This window comes from Colossoma macropomum, unplaced genomic scaffold (genome assembly GCF_904425465.1).
Source record: "Colossoma macropomum unplaced genomic scaffold, Colossoma_macropomum, whole genome shotgun sequence".
Lineage (NCBI taxonomy): Eukaryota > Metazoa > Chordata > Actinopteri > Characiformes > Serrasalmidae > Colossoma > Colossoma macropomum.
In genome coordinates this window covers 9,602,752-9,621,014 of record NW_023494808.1, presented here as the reverse complement: position 1 = coordinate 9,621,014, position 18,263 = coordinate 9,602,752, and the positions used below count along the sequence as shown (strand labels likewise).

The window sequence follows — 18,263 nt, the reverse complement described above, 5'->3', positions numbered from 1 at the left end:
GTTAGCTCATACCAAACAAGATGAAGTCACTTAATGGTGTTGGTAGTTTAATTCCCTCCAAGTAGAGAAGAAAATGAGTTGAGCTTGAAGCTTATCTGAGCTTTTCTGCGACATTTCCTATGTGCTATTGCCGTGACGCAGCACTTCTTCTGTGGAAACCTTTAGACGACCGCAGTTTTTCTTTGCCGAGCAAAAAAGTACACTGTAATCTCGACACTGAGAAGAGCATGAAGTTCAAACATCTCATGACGCTTCGATATGAAAATGTATCCACCTTATTTTTCTCGTGACTGCTGTGATTCGAGAGTACGGCTGAAATATCCGGTTAGAGAACGGAGGCGTCATTCTTACATGCTTACATTTTAAGTTGTTGTTCTGTCCTATTAAACGTCTCTGAGGCGTTTCTGGGACAATGTGCAGTTTGTGGCTGTAACTACAGCTGAGTGAAGGTGGCATTACAGCAAGACCAGCGATGCTACCAGCACAAACAGCACAGAGCTTCAGCAGACGTGCTAGACTTGCCGTCAGGGTGTCGTGAGGCGTCCCAGGTGCCGCATTGCTGATCTTTGATTATGTCGTACCGAAATCTGGCTGAATTTGTGAGGTCTGATCCTGGCGTTAGACTCAGCCTTAGTTAGGGGTGCAGGTAGCATAATGAAAATTGGTTCTGTTACTTGTTAGCCACGTTAGCCTCGCAGCTCTAGTGCAAAACTAAAGAAGCATATTTCAGACATGAAAAATGAGCATGCTAATTTATTTTAATGGCTACTGGGTTTGAATGCAGAGTCCTGGAGAGCTCATTAAAACAGACTTAGAGGACAGTGGACTTCCCATAGTTTCGTAATCTGGGAAAGATTCTATTGAGCAAAGCATTGATGACACACTTAAGAAAAAATGCTTTAAGGGGCAGCAATGGACCACGGCACCCAAATGACTGAGCCTTGCCTTTTAACCCTAAACACCAGACTTCGCCTTTTTGATCCTGCAGAGATAAAGGAAGAGACGAGGTGGGATGATAAAAAGAAACATCCCCTTCTCCAGCCCCTCGAGGAGCAGTAATAACTGCTCCTCCATCCACTTCTGAGAGAATTTATTTTACATAACATCATCATGCCAAAGCTCGCCCGCTGCTCCTGGCCTGCCTTTGATACTGAGCTTGGTGATCACGAAGGTGGAATGAGGTGAACCATTTATCCTTTGGCATTTAGAAAAAAAAAATTCAAGAACTGTTCTAAAAAGTTCAAAAACAAAACACAATGGCAAACAATTATGGTAGTTTTTCTCATCTCTTTTCTCATCAGCAACACAGCCGTGGAAATAATTATTGAGGCCAGGCATGAAGGATCATTAAAAAGGGCTTAGCACATTCAGGGCATTCTTTTTTGAATGAATGCAAAAGAAGGAGAGATAAAAAGAACCTGGAGAAGAAAGAGGCAGCAAGATTAAAAGACATTTTGAAACTGCCACCATTCTAAGGTTCACAATGTTCTTCTGATGTATTCTGCCTCTTTTTCAATTTTTCCGAGCTTTAGATGTGAAGAGTAAAGACAGGAGCTGGATGAAGCAGAAGATTTTGGGGGGCAATCACCCTCCTCTCTTCTGTTCCCATCAATTTTAAATCACTGTGAGCTTTAGAGCGCTTACCCAGCATTTATTACCTGCTAAAAGTCCACCTGAGAAGTGCTGAACAACACTCAAGTGACCACAGTCGCACAGGGAGTATATAAGAGCACTTAAAAGTAAGGCACTGAATGGGCTGGCAATTTGGCAAAAATATAGTATCACGATTCTTGGCATCTTCATGATACACAATATGTCCATACATACATTTTCTGAGGTTTGTGAAACTGGAAGGAACAAAATACCCCAGCAAAACAGCAGTGCTTAAAAAAAAAGAACAATGATTGTTTTCAGTTCAACGTTTCCAAAAAGAAATCAAAAGTAATGAAAAAAAAACAACTGGTACAAATAAACCAATACACTAATATAATCATAGAATGTCCAATCTGTCACTATAACCTCGCTGTTGTTTTGACAGGCTCTCTATAATTAGTCTTAATCTGAACTTTTATTAGGGGCAGCACAGTGGGTAGCTCTGTCACCTCACAGCAAGAAGTGACTGGGTTCGATTCCCTGGCCGGGCAACCAGAGTCCTTTCTGTGTGAATGTGTATGTGGTGTGAGGTGTGAGTATCTGTGAATGTTTGTCTGTCTGTCTGTCTGTCTGTCCTGCAATGGACAGGTGACCTGTCCAGGGTGTTTCCTGCCTTCTTCGGCTCCAGCCCCTAAACCACACCCCCCCCCCAAAACCCAGAGGGATAAGCGGCTTAGAAAGCGTGTGTTTGTGCGTTTACTAAATATACATACACTACGACTATTCAGTGTTCTAGAACAAAGCAGTGTTCTACAATCAAACAGTGTTCTTGACAAAATACTTTTTTTTATAATGATTGTTCTAGAACATAGCAGTGTTCCAAAACGAACTAGTACTCTAGAATAAGGGACTGAACAATCACCACTCTGGAATGAAGAAGTGTTCAAGATTTAAGTAGTGTTCTAGAATCAAACAGTGTTCTTGACCAATTACTTATCTATAACGAAGTGTTCTAGAATATAGCAGTGTTCCAAAGTTAACCAGTACTCTAGAATAAGGTATTGTTCTAGAATAAGGTATTGTTCTAGAATAAGGTATTGTTCTAGAATAAAGCATTGTTCTAGAATCGGTCAGCACTCTAGAGAAAGGTACCACTCTAGAATGAATTAGTGTTTTAGAATAAAGCACTCGGCTGGAATAAAGCAGTGTTCTAGATGCACCAGTGATACCTATGATATACTCAGAAAAGCATATTGTTTTCTATTTACATAAAACTAATTTGTTGAAGGACCTTAATAGAATCAGGTACACAATGATTCTAATATCATGCTAGTACTTCACAACTTCGCTGATAATTTGTCGGAAACCGTAAAATATGTTAGTCGTGTCCAGAATGATGGACAGAGCTGTACATGACTCTGAAATGACTGAGAAAGCTGCACTGTGTAAGCTACTGCTATCATAAATTAACAGCAATCACTGTTATGACAAGTGATTCCAAATGTTTGAACGGTAATGTACGTGGTCATATTGCCCAACCCTGCACTGAAATGTGCAAGTAATTTTCACATTATTAAAATATATTACATCAACACAGTTACTGCCAAAAGAAAGTGAACGGAAAGGCTTAACTGCATTGATGTGATATATTTTATTCATGTGGAAATGATGTAAAAAATTTATTCAAGTAAATTCAGTGCAGCACTTATTTTCAGCATGCGCTGTAGAATGGCCACAGACTCGCTTCATTAGCACCCAGCATAGCAGTCTTACCCTTAATACCTTTTAGCATAGATCTCCTGCAGTCTGCTTATGGGAACAATCAGAAATCACCAATGAGGAGTCGGCATCAATTGACCTGGGTGACTAATAGCCAATCAGAGGCCTCTCTGTGGGCTGAATTCTGTCTGTATGATAGATGCTAATGGAAGTACTGAGCGCAGGCTTTGCCACAGGCTGTGCCCTCCTCACACCCTGCTCTGTGAGAATTATCAATTAGCGAGAACCTGCGGCCAGACCGAATAACTTTTTAAATGGGTGTAAAATGGTATTGACCTGAAGGTGGCAACTAACCTGCATTGATTTTAGAATGTCAGAACTAATTATAACTGATCATACTAAAAACAGACTCATTTTAGCACTAATAATAAATGAATGGTAAATAATCAAATTATTAAATCAAATCAAAGTGAAACTTTATGACGCACTGAATCATTTCCTAAGGAATCGGAATCCCAAGGGAAGTGAATCATTGTAAGGTCAGAGATTTACACATATGATCAGCATCAGAAGTGGGTTAAGTAGAACCTGTGGTGTGAAGGACAGCTAGACACTCCTCTGTATGCAGCAGAGAAGTAAATACCAGCAGTGTAGGTGGGGCAATGGACTTGGTGGACTTTGGGGACCCCTGATTCGGCTACTTGAAAAATAGCAATAACAAGCAAACTTGCTTAGACAGTCAATCACACCAATCAGGACTCACCTTCTGCGTGGTGGATTCTGGGGGCATGTCGTCTTTGCTGATGGTCAAACGGAATGTGTACTCGACGTCCACCTCTAGCTCAGAGCCAGAGATACCCTGAACCGGACCCCAGGGACCCAGCCCGAAATTCAGAGTTGAACAGTGAGAGGCTCCCTTAAAGAGACACAAAGAGAGAATTCATTATTACTATAATATTTATTATTATTATTATTGGTGTTGTTGTTTTGTTGTTATTAGTATCAATTTATATTAATATATTAATGTTAATAATTATTCATATCATTATTAGAAATTATTAATAATGGTAAGAGTAATAATGGTTATATATATATATATATATATATATATATATATATATATATATATATATATATCAATTGTATTGTATCAAACATTTGTTTATTAATAGTTAGTAATAATATAACCTATATATATATATATATATATATATAAGGGCTGGCCGATAAAACGATAACGATAAGTATCGCAATATAACTTTTCCTCGATAGAGCGATAAGACAGGTTCGATAAATGTTCGATATAATACACCATTCTCACACTTCCACGTTTTAGCTGCTGTGACCGAGTGTGAGTGACGAGGTCAGTGGTGTAACTGTACTGACCTACAGTGAACTCACCTCTTTCCGTGCATCCTAACAACTTTAGCGGTGTTAAATCACGTCTGCAGCGCCGTGTTACAGCGCCAAACCGTCATATTTTAGTATTAGTGCATTCTCGAGCAACGAAAGTGAAAGAAAGAAGTGGTTCATGTTCGAAAGGAAGCTGTGAGACATTGGAGAGGTTAGGTTAGCTTTCCAGGCTAGCTGTTTTTTGCTGCTGGCTAACTTGAAGCAGCGCTCCGGCAAAACACGGTGAATTGATGATACTGTAGATCAAACAAGACACAAAATCACTGCTTTCAGTTTAAACATGCCTAAAAGGAGGACTCTGTGACTGGTGTGAGAGATTCACACTGCAGATAATGCTTTTACACAGGGAGCGTCAGATATACTGCGGTTCACCCCTTAAACTACTACGGTAGCATAGAGAAACCCAGCCATCGCTAGCTGGTGTCTGAATACTGTGATCTGCTCTGACATGGATGTGGTCGGAGTGACAGCAGTGACCTACCGAACCGAGTTGTCGTTGTTGAGAAACTAAAGAGTTTAGCACTGTTGTTGGCCACTTGTTTAGCATTTGTAACGGGGTAGCCGAGCGCTCGTCACCAGACAGCTAAAAATAATCTGTTTTCTTTCTTAAATCATGACTATTACAAAAATTGCAGCTGTGCTTTTCCATCTGATAAAAACAGCTCAGAAACTTTCTCCCACTGTCCCATGACAGATTAGTGAAATGTTCCACTGTTTGCTGAGTGTTTGTCATGATCGGACCATAAGTGATAGTTTAAAACCACAATTAACCACCCAGGAGCAAAATCAGCCTTCAAACGTGAAAGAAATCATGATTTGACATTTATTGCGATATGTATCGATATCGAACGCTATGAATTTTGTTTATCGTGATAACGTTTTTGGCCATCTCACCCAGCTCTAATATATATATATATATATATATATATATATATATATATATATATATATATATATATATATATATATATCCATTGCATAACAATAACAGCCTCTTTCTTAGAACCAAGGTTACTTTACCAAAGCATCACAAGCAAAATCAATAAAAAACAAAAACAAAACAAAAAGACATTAAAATATGGCAAAAAGCAAAAGGATGTGTTCGAAAAAAGATGAAAACAAAAGGCCACATAAAAAATCAATTGAACTGAACTCCTTGAGATTGGAATGTATCTGAACTCAAGCTCTTATAAGTCTAAACCGTATTTCACACCGCAGCAATCTGTCTCCTCTCGTCTGCGCCGTGTTTCTGGTCTGACTCCTGATGTATCTGCCATTTCCTGTTTTCTCTCTCCTCCCACCCTGCTCTGCGGCTCAGGCTCCAGACGCTCCGCCAGCTCCCGCCATTCCTCCTCCTTTATTTATCTAATCAGAGACGCCGCACCGAGCAGCCAACGTTCAGAATCTAAAGCCATTTGCCTGCTCTATTTGTCTTTAGTGCCATCGCCTCCTCCTCTGCTTTCTCCTATTATTATTGATATTCATATAAATATTTCACTGTCCGCCCAAACGTTTTTCCCTGTTTTCTTCATTCCTTTGGATTTTCACTCCGTGGCCAACTTCGCCTGGCAATCGTGTGCCATCTTTCCTCTCTCTCTCTCTCTCTCTCTCTCTCACTTCAGTGCAACACTTTGTGTATTACTGCCAAAGAAATTAAGACATTAAAAAGAAATGAAGGAAGTTGGCAAAGTGGCGAAAGCTTTAACTACAACACTGACACTGGACAAAAATGAAGAGAAGACACTGTTAACTCTGGCAGTAATAAAAGTACATTAGGACATACTTTTGTACAGCCGTAAGCCGAAGTTTTGGTCAAAGGACGTGTTTTATTGATTTTCTGAGTGTGAATAATTCAACACGTCCTCTACAGACACACTTCTGCACATTTTAATACACAGTTACTATTTATTTGCTGAATTTAACATTTTGGGGAAAGAATAACACATAAAATGTGGCCTGTGTAAAAGTTATAGCACATTTTGGTAAGCCTTGAACTGGTCGATATAAAACGTAAAACAAATGCAGTTGTAATTCATTATGGCACTATGTAATTAAGTATGTACTGTGTTTAAAATGATATTGCAAATGATAGTAATAACCTTCACCTCTGAGTGTTAAGAAAATAGTTTTTGCTTCTGAACATGACTATTTCAGAGCAACAGCGAAAGTAAATAACAATAACCACTGTTAGAAACAAATTGTCTAATACTGCACATATTTGGGGGCTTGTCTCAAATCTCATCTCCGTCTGGTTTTTGGTCTCTCTCTCTCTCTCTGTCTGTCTCTTCTTCTGTCTGTCTCTCTCCAGCTGTGAGTTTGTGTTCAGGTTCAGAGATTGAGGAATGCTAAGTTTATCTCACTTACATAACCACAAAATATCTCTCTCACCCTCTCTCTCCGTATGCTCTCTCATTCGGATTCTCTCTTTCTTTCCTTTTCTCTGTCGCTATCACTGCATTCAAACAGAGCAATCACTTCAAACAGAGCAGTCACTTCAAACAGAGCAATCACTTCAAACAGAGCAATCACTTCAAACAGAGCAGTCACTTCAAACAGAGCAATCACTTCAAACAGAGCTATCACTGTATTCAAACAGAGCTATCACTTCAAACAGAGCTATCACTTCAAACAGAGCTATCACTGTATTCAAACAGAGCTATCACTGTATTCAAACAGAGCTATCACTTCAAACAGAACTATCACTGCATTCAAACAGAGCTATCACTGTATTCAAACAGAGCTATCACTTCAAACAGAGCAATCACTTCAAACAGAGCTATCACTGCATTCAAACAGAGCTATCACTTCAAACAGAGCAGTCACTTCAAACAGAGCAATCACTTCAAACAGGGCTATCACTGCATTCAAACAGAGCTATCACTGCATTCAGTTATCACTGCCTTCAAACAGAGCAATCACTTCAAACAGAGCAGTCACTTCAAACAGCAATCACTTCAAACAGGGCTATCAATGCATTCAAACAGAGCTATCACTGCATTCAGTTGTCACTGCCTTCAAACAGAGCAATCATTGCAAACAGAGCAGTCACTTCAAACAGGGCTATCAATGCATTCAAACAGAGCTATCACTGCATTCAGTTATCACTGCCTTCAAACAGAGCAATCACTTCAAACAGAGCAGTCACTTCAAACAGCAATCACTTCAAACAGAGCTATCATTGCATTCAAACAGAGCTATCACTGTATTCAAACAGAGCTATCACTGTATTCAAACAGAGCTATCACTGCATTCAAACAGAGCTATCATTGAACTCAAAGCTATTACTGCATTCAGTTATCACTGCATTCAAACAGAGCAATTACTGACCTCAAACAGCTATCACTGCATTCAAACAGAGCTATCATTGAACTCAAAGCTATTACTGCATTCAGTTATCACTGCATTCAAACAGAGCAATCACTGCAAACAGAGCTATCACTGCCTTCAAACAGAGCTATCACTGCATTCAGTTATCACTGCATTCAAACAGTTATCACTGAACTCAAACAGAGCTATTAATGCATTCAAGCACTGCAGTAAAGCACTGTATTCTGTAAATACAGGAGATTGCTGTAAAGAATGGTGCATTCTGGGAGAAACGGATGAAGCTTCTTGTTAAGAGGTTAGAATGTTGTGTTTTGCTGTTGTTACCTGATATTTGAGGGCAGAGATTTCCAGCATTTCTTGTAGTTTTGCTAGTTTTTGTTGATTAGCTTTATTTTTGCATGCATCTTATAGCCGTTTGCTTTAACAAGCGATTGTCTGAATGGGTTTACATAGTTTCTTTTAAATCCATGATAGTGTATTTTGTACAACAGCAGTTGCTCTTGTGCAGTTTCCCGTGCATGTGAAGCTCAGCACATGCTACTTACCGCTGCATTTACTTTTGCAAATATTTATCACAACAATATTCGTACTGGTTAAATGTCTACATTGAAAAAAGCAGTACCACCCTGGCCCACTGGTTGAAAACCACTGTAATAATTAATAGCTGTCTGGTTACTTGGTTACTGCCATCTTTGTAGTACTAACGAGGTCTTCGGCCTTATTTAAACAATCAGGATGTAATCAAACTCATTCAGAGTGGTTTGACGTGAAACATCATATCATTTTTGAGTTAGAATTGTTCACAGTGAAGGCGATGGAGTCACTAGGTTTCTTTATAGTGATTCACTTCACATCAAAGTACTCCGCGTGACCTTATTTACATCTCAGTGATTAAATTATGCAGAAATTTGGAAGAATTTGGTGGAATTCCCCTTTATCGTCTGGTATAAGTACAGTAACTGCTGTAATGTGGTGGTCAAAATACAGCAATCAACTGCATTTACATATACGGTAAAGTACTGTAATCATATAATACAGTAAAAATAATGTCATTTTACACTAACATTTCTCACAGTGTTGACAGTACGTCAATCAGCTGAAGACATTTTACGAATGAACCCCCATTTTTGGTTTTGGTGGGAGTTTTGTGGGAGTTTATTCTAATCCACTTAGAGAGTCAGCCTCTCTCTCCTTTCGCCTGGCATTCCCCAGAATGTTTAGTCTTTAAACTGGAACATCCGAAATACACTAAATCCCACCACCCGGAGCTGTGCCAGGGAAGGAGAGCGCACGGCATAGGAATCTGCCTTAGGAGAGGAAAAGGAAAAAAATGGGAGCAGGCGAAGCCAAGATGGAGCACAAAAGCCCTCTAAGACCACATTGAGGGGGAGGAAAAAGGGGGGAAGAAAATACTTCAGCTTTAATTATGTTTTCCAGTCGTTTGACTGGTTGAGTATCTGCACTCTTTTTCCTCTCACTTACGCCTTAAACAGAGAATGCATTAAACGGCGGGTGAAGCTCGCTAACGTCGTGAGCCGTGCCTCGTAAACGCTTCTTTCTTTTCCACTTTTCCCCAAGTATGCAGAGGGCAATAAAAGCAAATGAGCGGTCCTACTTTTGAGCTTTTAAGAAGGTGTTCTCCAACCGTGCATCTTCTGTTTAGACATCATTTCAAATCAACGAGAGAAAAAGAGAGTTTAGAAAGAGAGAAAGTGCCCACTATGAAAGCACACCTGGACTGTCTCAGTGCTGGATGGCTCTATGCAAAACAGTACCTCCAACCATCCAGTCTATTAGTCCTTATCAGGGCCTTATCAAATATACATTAAGACACAAAAGCTCGGCCCCCAGTGGCTGTTAAAACAGCAGCTTAATACAGCTTGGCAGGACTGCCTTTGGAGGGATGTGCTGATACTGGTGGGTATCAAAATTCATGGTACCAACCAAATTTCTTCAGTACCACTGAAAATTGGAAAATTATTTATTAATTATTTAATAATTATTTATTATTTAGGTTATTTAGTACCAAATTTCAATACTTAAGTAGTCAGACTTCTCAGCAACAGTGACCCAATAACCATGCTTGCTCCAAAATCTAGACTTCTGATTGGCGGTCTTAAGCACTACACAGAAAGGATTGGTTGTATAATTACTTAATTGTAATTTTATTTGCTCTAATTAACTACCTACCTGTCTTAAGTGAATGCAATTTATCATTAGCATTGTCAGCAGCAAGGGAGTCACCAAAAAAATCAAGGCTATTTTTTTATTTTCTGTCATTTTACATGGTTTATTGTTTGTGAGGCAGCCTGATCTGGGCCATTAAAGAATACAAATAAATGCTTCCTTGAGTGTCTCCATATTTAAGAACAACTGTGTGAACTCCTTTTCCACAAGATATTGTAGAATATTTACCAAAATAACAATACACATAGTTTATTTTATAGCATGGGATTTATGTAACCTGGGGTTATTTCTCTGGTTTGTTTTCTAGCATTGAATTAATACAATCTGGCTTTTTGTCCAAGTTTTGTTTTACAGCACAGGATTAATGTAATCTGGGGTTATTTCTATGGGTCATTTTACAGAAGGTATAGCAGGCCACCAGAAACTTGAAGTATTACTGACATGATAGATTTAGATGGGACTAAAATGACTGAGAAACAATCCTACCCGAACAGCACATAAACTACACTCCATGGGCATGTTTTGAACTCTTTAAATGGCCAGAATTCTATGACTTATGTATAACTCGGTCAGTTTGCACTGTAGTCCTTGTGGTTGCTGAATAATAAGCCTTAAGACATTGTAAGCCTTAGATTTATACACTATTTAGTCTTTTTCAATTCTGTGCAGAGCTCTGCAATCGGTTGCAGTCAGTAAATATACTCAGTTCCAAAACTCTCATTTTTGCTTTAAGCCACACCCACTTCCAGTCTGTAATTTAAAAGACGGTAGTGAAAAAAGTATTGTTCAGAATCAGTATTGAAGTCAAGGTATTAGAAATGGTTTTGAAGCATTCCGAACAATACCCAGGCTTGTTTATAGGTAATTTGAATAGCTAACAGTCAGTTTTTAACAGAGAACTTTAATCAGCACTAAAGAGAATGTTCACTGTACTTCAGTGTTTACAATCCACAACAATAACTTTACAAGTAGGTTAGACACCTTCATAGCCATTTTTATAGCTACATCTTTGGATATTCTGCAAAAACCGAGCAAAGTTCCCATTAAATTTAATTAAAAATTCAACCGAATAATTCAAGATAATTCAAAACCTAAGCTAATTCAAAATTTGATCCAAAATGCAAACCAAACCAAAATTCTTTCAAAATTCAAATCAGCTCAGTTCAACCACTTCATCTCACTCAAATTAGTACAACAAAAGGCCGGTAGCTCTTACCTTAGAGGTGTTCACACACTCCCAGTGGTAGTTGAGTAGAGTCTGACTCTCAAGGTCAAGGTTGGGGTCATATGACTGCTCCGCACTCAGCTGTAGGTCCTGGGTTTTGGACCAGACACGGTATGTGCCTCCTTCAATTATGGGCACCAGTTTGGCAGACATCACTGACAGCTGAAGACAGGCAGCCTTCCTCAGAGGAATGCCTTGGTAGGACAGGGAGAAGATCAGGGTGTAGTTCCTGGCGGCAAGTGACATCTTGGGTAGTGACAGCTGGAGCCTTCGGACATCAACTTCTGCTGGAAGACGGACTTTAGAGGCTGGAGATGAATGCTTTTCAATATGCTGGCAGTGTGGGATTGGAAAGATCTCCCAGAGATATTCAGCGCCATAGTGAGCGCAGCCTTTCAAGTCCACCTTCGCTTCCACCAAAGCTGGTTTGGAACGCCAGATAGCTAATCTTGGAGCTTGAACCACCTGGACTTCTGGTTCACTGCAGTTTAGCACGTTTACCCTAAAGCGAGCGACAACCCAGCTAACCTGATTGCTGATGTTTACCTGGGCCATATAGTGGCCAGGCACAGAATAGGTATGACTGGCAGATGGAGTACTAGAAAGCAAAACATAAGTTCCATTACCAAAGTCCCACTGGTAACTGAGAGAGGTGGACTGTGGGGAAACTCCTGCATGGAAGACCACTGTCTTGTTAATGAAAGTGTCCCGAGGTTGAGCTTCTAAAGTAGCAGATTTTAGAATATTTTGAACGAGCACAACCTCGGTTTTATTTAGAGTTGTCAGAGCATTAAAGGCAGACAGATAGATGGTCAGATGACCTGGTTCCTCAGGTGTATAGGTCACTTTACCATCATTAACATTAAATATCTTGATTCTGTGATGAATGTCAAAAGTCCACAAGTATGCCACAGGTTTGCCTGTCACTATGTGAACTTCAAAGGTCTTGGGCACTCCCACAGGTATGGCTTGTTCACAGCAGTCCAAGATGGTGAGCTTTGTAATAGGCTCCAACACACAGATATGCAGATTTCTCCGTTCTGAGCTTATCTGATTCCAGGCAGTCAAATTGACATAGTAATTGTCCACCCTGTTGAACTGGTGCACGTAGGTCGTGTTAGGGTGGACTGTTGCATCACCGCTGATGCTCAAGGTGTAGCTCACAGAGGTACCAGATGAAACAGAGATGGTGAATTCCACATTTTCGCCAACTGCGACGTTCTGCTTGCTGGCCTTGAATTCAAGCCCCTGAATTCGGTCTTGCACAAAGTAGTCATGCGATAGCGTCTTGCTACTGATGTCATTTGATACATTCAAAGTAACCGTGAAGGTTCCAGCGGTTGGAAATATGTAGGATGTTGCCTGTTGGCTTGATTTTGCACCATTTGGTAAAAGCCACATCCATGAGACATTGGTTCCAGTCTGGATATTTCCACGTAGTGATACATTGACACCAGAGGCTACGAAGTTATGCTCGGTTACATTGGTTGTTGTGAAAGTTACCCCTGAAAACTGGCTCTTGCACACTGATCAACACTGAAGCAGTCTCCACGTTAACTCTGTTTGAAACCCCCACTTTCACCAACTTTAGCCCTGGACTTTCAAAGACATGTACAATGGACGGGACACTAAATGGCAAAAAATGACCATCAACCGACCATCTATACTGCAGATCACTGCCAATATTTGCAAACACTGTCATGTCTGTTTTGGTGCTGACAGCCGTGGGGTTGGGGACAGCCTTAAGAACCAGTTTTCCAACAGGATCAAGAAACTCAATGGTGCGGTTAACAGCTATCTGGCCAAGCAAGTTGGTGGCCTTCAGGAGGACTTCGCAGGGTCCAGGAGTGGAGTAATTGAGCTCTATGGTCTTGCCTGTAAGATTGAGGGCAGCAGAATTCTCATGTTCCCTCAAAACACTCCAGCTGAAGGACATATTAGTGCCCTCTTTTAGCAAAGCATGCAAATGAAGGATGCGACTGGTGGCAAAACAGCATCCTTCTCCAAGTTCATCAGACATTATCTGTAAGCCTTCAAGCTCCCGTTGTACAAATATGAAGATACTAGCCTGTGTGGTGCTAATATCATTTTTGGCAGTTACAATGACATTGAATGTCCCAACTGACCGGAAAGTGTAGAACATAGTTTGTGTGCCTGGAATGGAAGTACAACGGTCACAAAGGATCCACGAGTACTGAACATCATCTCCTTGGTCAAGATGGGCCTCAAAATGAACTGAGGCATTCAGAGGAACATTGACACGGCTGGAATTGACAGAAAGTCCCTGAATGGGTGCTAAAACGGTGACTGTGATTTCACTTTTATTTTCACTCACTTCATTCTTGCCCGTGACGCAAATGTTGAAGACACCTGAGGAATTATAAGAGTGTGTTACATTGTGGCCTGGAAGGACAGTCCCATCCCCAAAGTCCCAAAGGTAGACAACATTAGCAGAGTCTGAGGATGACAGGAAGGTGTAGTGCTGCCTCAAGGCAAGACTGTTTCCCATCGATCCATTATGCTGTATCAGCAGACATCCCACTGGTTGCTGCACTTCAACCTGCACTGTGGAGTTGCTGTAAGAAATGTTGTTAAGGACAGTTACAGTTACCAGGTACAGGCCTGGGCTCTTGTAAGTGAAAGCCATTTTGTCACTGCCTTGAATGGAACCTGTGGATTCGCTTATCCCAATGTCCCACAGGTACACGTAGTCAAAATTGGGAATGGCTGTTACTGTAAATTTGCTTTCCTCTCCAAGTCTGATGTGTGTGCTGAAAGTTTCAAGAGTCACGTTGGCGACTGCAGGTTGGACGCAAATCCAGTTGAAGAAATTAGCCTTGTTTGCACTGCTTGACATGAGCAGAGAAAGGTGATAATTCCCGCTACCATAGTAAGAATGAGTGATGCTGGGGGTTCCATAGTGAGTTTCATTAGCAGTTCCGTCTCCGAAACTCCAAACATACTGATGAGCGGAGGCATTCCCTGACACATAAGCATGGAAGGTGACGTCTGTTTTTTCCTGAACGCACCCAGCAGGTTCCAACCATAACACTTGCAGTACGAACACTTGAACATGTATGGTCACCCATTTTGAGCTGATGGCATTAGTTACGGAGATGTTGACAGTGTAGTTTCCATCTTTTATGTATGTGTGTTCCACACGTGGTTCCACTCCCGTTTGCACAGTACCATCACCCATTGCAAAACTCCAGCTGACATTGTTGCCTGTTTGCAGAGTAGCTGTAACAACTGTAGGGGTGTTGAGCTCTGTAGGAGATGATGATGTCACCTCCAAACCCTCAATGTCCTGATACACCATCATGTCTTTACAGCTGTCCAAACTACTAACAGTGTTGTTCACATTCACACAGACTGTGTAGATGCCGCCGCACTTGTAAGAGTGATAGACCCTGCGCTCACGTCCTGCCTGTATGCTGGAGTTGTCGCCGAAATCCCAAGTGTAGATGATTCCATACGGGGATGGCAAAGGATGAGCCTCAAAGTCAGCAGGCTTTCCAGCATGCAGAAGCTCTGGATCAGACTTGATCTCCACCACTGTTAAAATGCTGTATACATATACGTGAACTTTGCAGGTTCTGTTCTCATAGCGATTGGAGACGGAGACCATTAGAGTATACTCTCCTGCAATAAAGAAAAAAACACATGATCAATACTCTTATAGGGAGGCAAGTTATCAGTATATTTGTAACCGGAGATGTTCATGCGAGACTCTGAGGTCCAAGTCAGGGTCAAGTCTTGAGTGTGCAAGGCCGAGTCGAACGTTGAGTCTCTGGAGTGCAAGTCTGAGTCGAATCTCTGGGATGCAAGTCTGAATCAAGTCTCTGGGGAGCAAGCCTGAGACAACTCTTAAATCCCTGGGGCACAAGTCTGAGTTGAGTCAAGAGTCTCTGGGGTGCGAGTCTGTGTCAAGTCTTGAATCTCTGTGGCGCAAGCCTGAGTCAAGCCTCAAGTCCCTGAGGTGTGAGTCTGAGTTGAGTCTCGAGTCTCTGGAGCGTGAGCCTGAGTCAAGTCTCAAGTCTCTGGGATGTGAGTCTGAGAATTGAGTTTCTGGGGTGCAAGCTTGAGTCGAGTCTCTGGGGTGTGAGTGTGAGTCAAGTGTCGAGTCTCTGGAGTGTGAGTTTGAGTCGAATCTTGAATCTCTAGGGTGCAGGTCCAAATCGAGTCTTGAGTCTTTGGGGTACTAGTCTGTGTCAAGTCTCTAATATCTGGGGTGCAAGTCTGAATCGAGCCTCAAGTCTCTGAGGTGCAAGTCTTAGTTGAGTCTCAGGTCTCTGAGGTGTGAGTCTAAATCTCGAGTCTCTGTGGTGCAAGCCTGAGTCGAGTCTCGAGTCTCCGGAGTGTGAGTTTCAGTTGGATCTCCAATCTCTAGGGTGCAGGTCCAAGTCAAGTCTCTTGGGTTCGAGTCTGAGTTGAGTCTCGAGTCTCTGGGATGCAAGCCTGAGTCAAGTCTCTGGGGTGCAAGCCTGAGTTGAGTCTCGAGTCTCCGGAGTGTGAGTTTCAGTCGGATCTCCAATCTCTAGGGTGCAGGTCCAAGTCGAGTCTCTTGGGTTCGAGTCTGAGTCAAGTCTTGAGTCTCTGGAGTGTGACTGAGTTGAGTCTCTAATCTCTAGGGTGCAGGTCCAAGTCGAGTCTCGAGTCTCTAAACTCTGGGGTGCAAGTCTGAATCAAGTCTCAAGTCTCTGTAATACAAGTCTGAGTAAAGTTGAGTCATGAGTCTTTAGTAGAGAGTTTTTGTTTAGCCTTGTTATTGGCCGCAGGCATTACACTGTACTAAAGTAAACCACACTAAAAACCTGTCAGGTTCAACATAGCTTCAAATAACGAGTCTTTTATTACAGGAAAACATTCAGACTGGCTGAGTATTCCAGCTAAATTATCTATTTCCTTATATCTAAATCATCTTTTGCCTCTTTCCTTTAAAACACCACAGGCTTTTCTTTGTCTTTGGATGTTGCTGTAGGAGATCTGACAGGGTGAAATCACACAGGAAACGAAAAGCTTTATTGCGTTACCTCATTAAGGCTGGCAGCCCTACTTTAATCCGTGTTGTTTCCCTTTTTTTTTCAGGCTTAGATTTTCATTAGTATTAAGTCTCAAGTTTGAGTTGAGTTGCAAGTCAGTTTAAAGCCAGTCCGAGTCTAGCTGCAAGCCAGTCAACATGCTGTAACCATAAAAAATCCAGTACTCAAAATCTAATTCGAGCAGAAACATGCTTGGCTGAGCCAGTCTATTCTGGTTTATTATGTTTATTAGGGTTAGAGTTATTTACCTGGCTGAGTGTACGTGTACTTGACATCGCTGCGCAGGGAAACCTGTTTTTTAGAGAGGTCATGGCTCTGGTGAGGGACATCATAGGGTGGTTTAAAGTGAAACGTCAAGTCACCTCCATCTCCAAACGACCACCTGAGACACAGAGAATCACTGCTAACAAAATCCACACACACATAAACACAATACACAAATACACACAGCATGCTTCATTTCCCAGATTATTTATGTTTGATTGGACAATAAAAGTAAGGCTCAGAATGGAGAAGTCAAATACAAAGCAAGGGTACAGCCTATGGGAGGCAAATCTGGCCAAAAAAGAAATTAAAATTAAAACAATAAAATGTAAATGCAAACCTCTTTTTGCCACTTCCAAACATCTGCACAAATATCCTGCCAAAGGATATTTATTTTTGTCACAAATGACTCGTGCTTATGTGAAAAATGAAATTGAAAATGTAGGTATTTCAGTTCATTTTTCACATAAGCGTGAAAAAAAGTCATTTGTGACAAAAATTAAAATAAATTTAAAACAGCTATTTGTCATTTAATTTTAGCCATTATACTGGTTTTTCATGGTCAAATTTAAAATGGAAAAGCTAAGAGAGAAAAGAAAACCCAAGCTTCACTTTGGCTTTTCTTCATGAAATGCAGAATACGTGTCAAAACTAAAATCAAAATACTGTGTTTACGTTCGTATTTCTTTTTCATAGCAATCGGCTGCATATCTGACTAAATTAAAATGAAAATGCAAAACTGATAAATCAACAGCAAAGTGACAGTTTGTGATTCAGTTTTCGGCGTCGACGCGCTTTAAGAGTCAGAATGAAAAGGCAAATGCAAACGAACATCAGCGCCACCTGCTGGAGATTTACTTTTCATTTCACACTTTGCTTTTTCGTTTTCAAACTGACCAACATGCAAATATATGTTAAGTATCACTAGGCGGGGCTACGGGGTACATTTTAGGACATCCTCAGACCTCAGAGTCAGAACAGCATCAATCCTCAGGCTAAACGACTTCGAGTCTCAGGTAAACCATCGTCATGACTCAGATCTGGTGAAACTGAACATCAGACCAAACACCGTCAGACCAAACGGCCTGTGAAAAATTAAATTGCAAATGTAGGTATTTCATTTAATTTTCAATTTTGCCACGATATCTGTGCAGATGTTTGGAAAAAAAATGGCAAAAAGAGGTCTGCATTTACATTTTATTGTATTAATTTTAATTTCTTTTGCCTCCCATAACAGCCAACAAGAGGTCTGGAAAGAGGAGATAGAAGTCAGAAAAAAAAGAGAAAAAAGGAAAACACTACAACGGGGAGTCTCTTCTGGTGCTGCGGGATTCAGAAGCAAGGTGGTATTTCACTTCTGAAGTTATCTGTACCTGGAGAGGAGGAAAGTTCTTTCTGATCATCTCTCTGGCTCTGATGTCGAAACATTGTGAGAACTGAACCTATTACTGATATATGACCCCAGTCAGGCCAGCTATGTCTTTATATCTCTC

General features: G+C 40.9%; 1 protein-coding gene across 1 annotated transcript in view; it reads right to left on the bottom strand.

The window, feature by feature from the left end:
* The window catches only part of pkd1a (polycystic kidney disease 1a), a 182,441-nt gene that overhangs the window by 58,567 nt on the left and 105,611 nt on the right, over positions 1–18,263 (bottom strand). Inside the window, 4 exon segments of the mRNA XM_036557614.1 lie at positions 4,076–4,228; positions 11,456–12,973; positions 12,975–15,106; positions 16,755–16,888. Of these exon segments, the coding sequence (XP_036413507.1) occupies positions 4,076–4,228; positions 11,456–12,973; positions 12,975–15,106; positions 16,755–16,888 (3,937 nt within the window).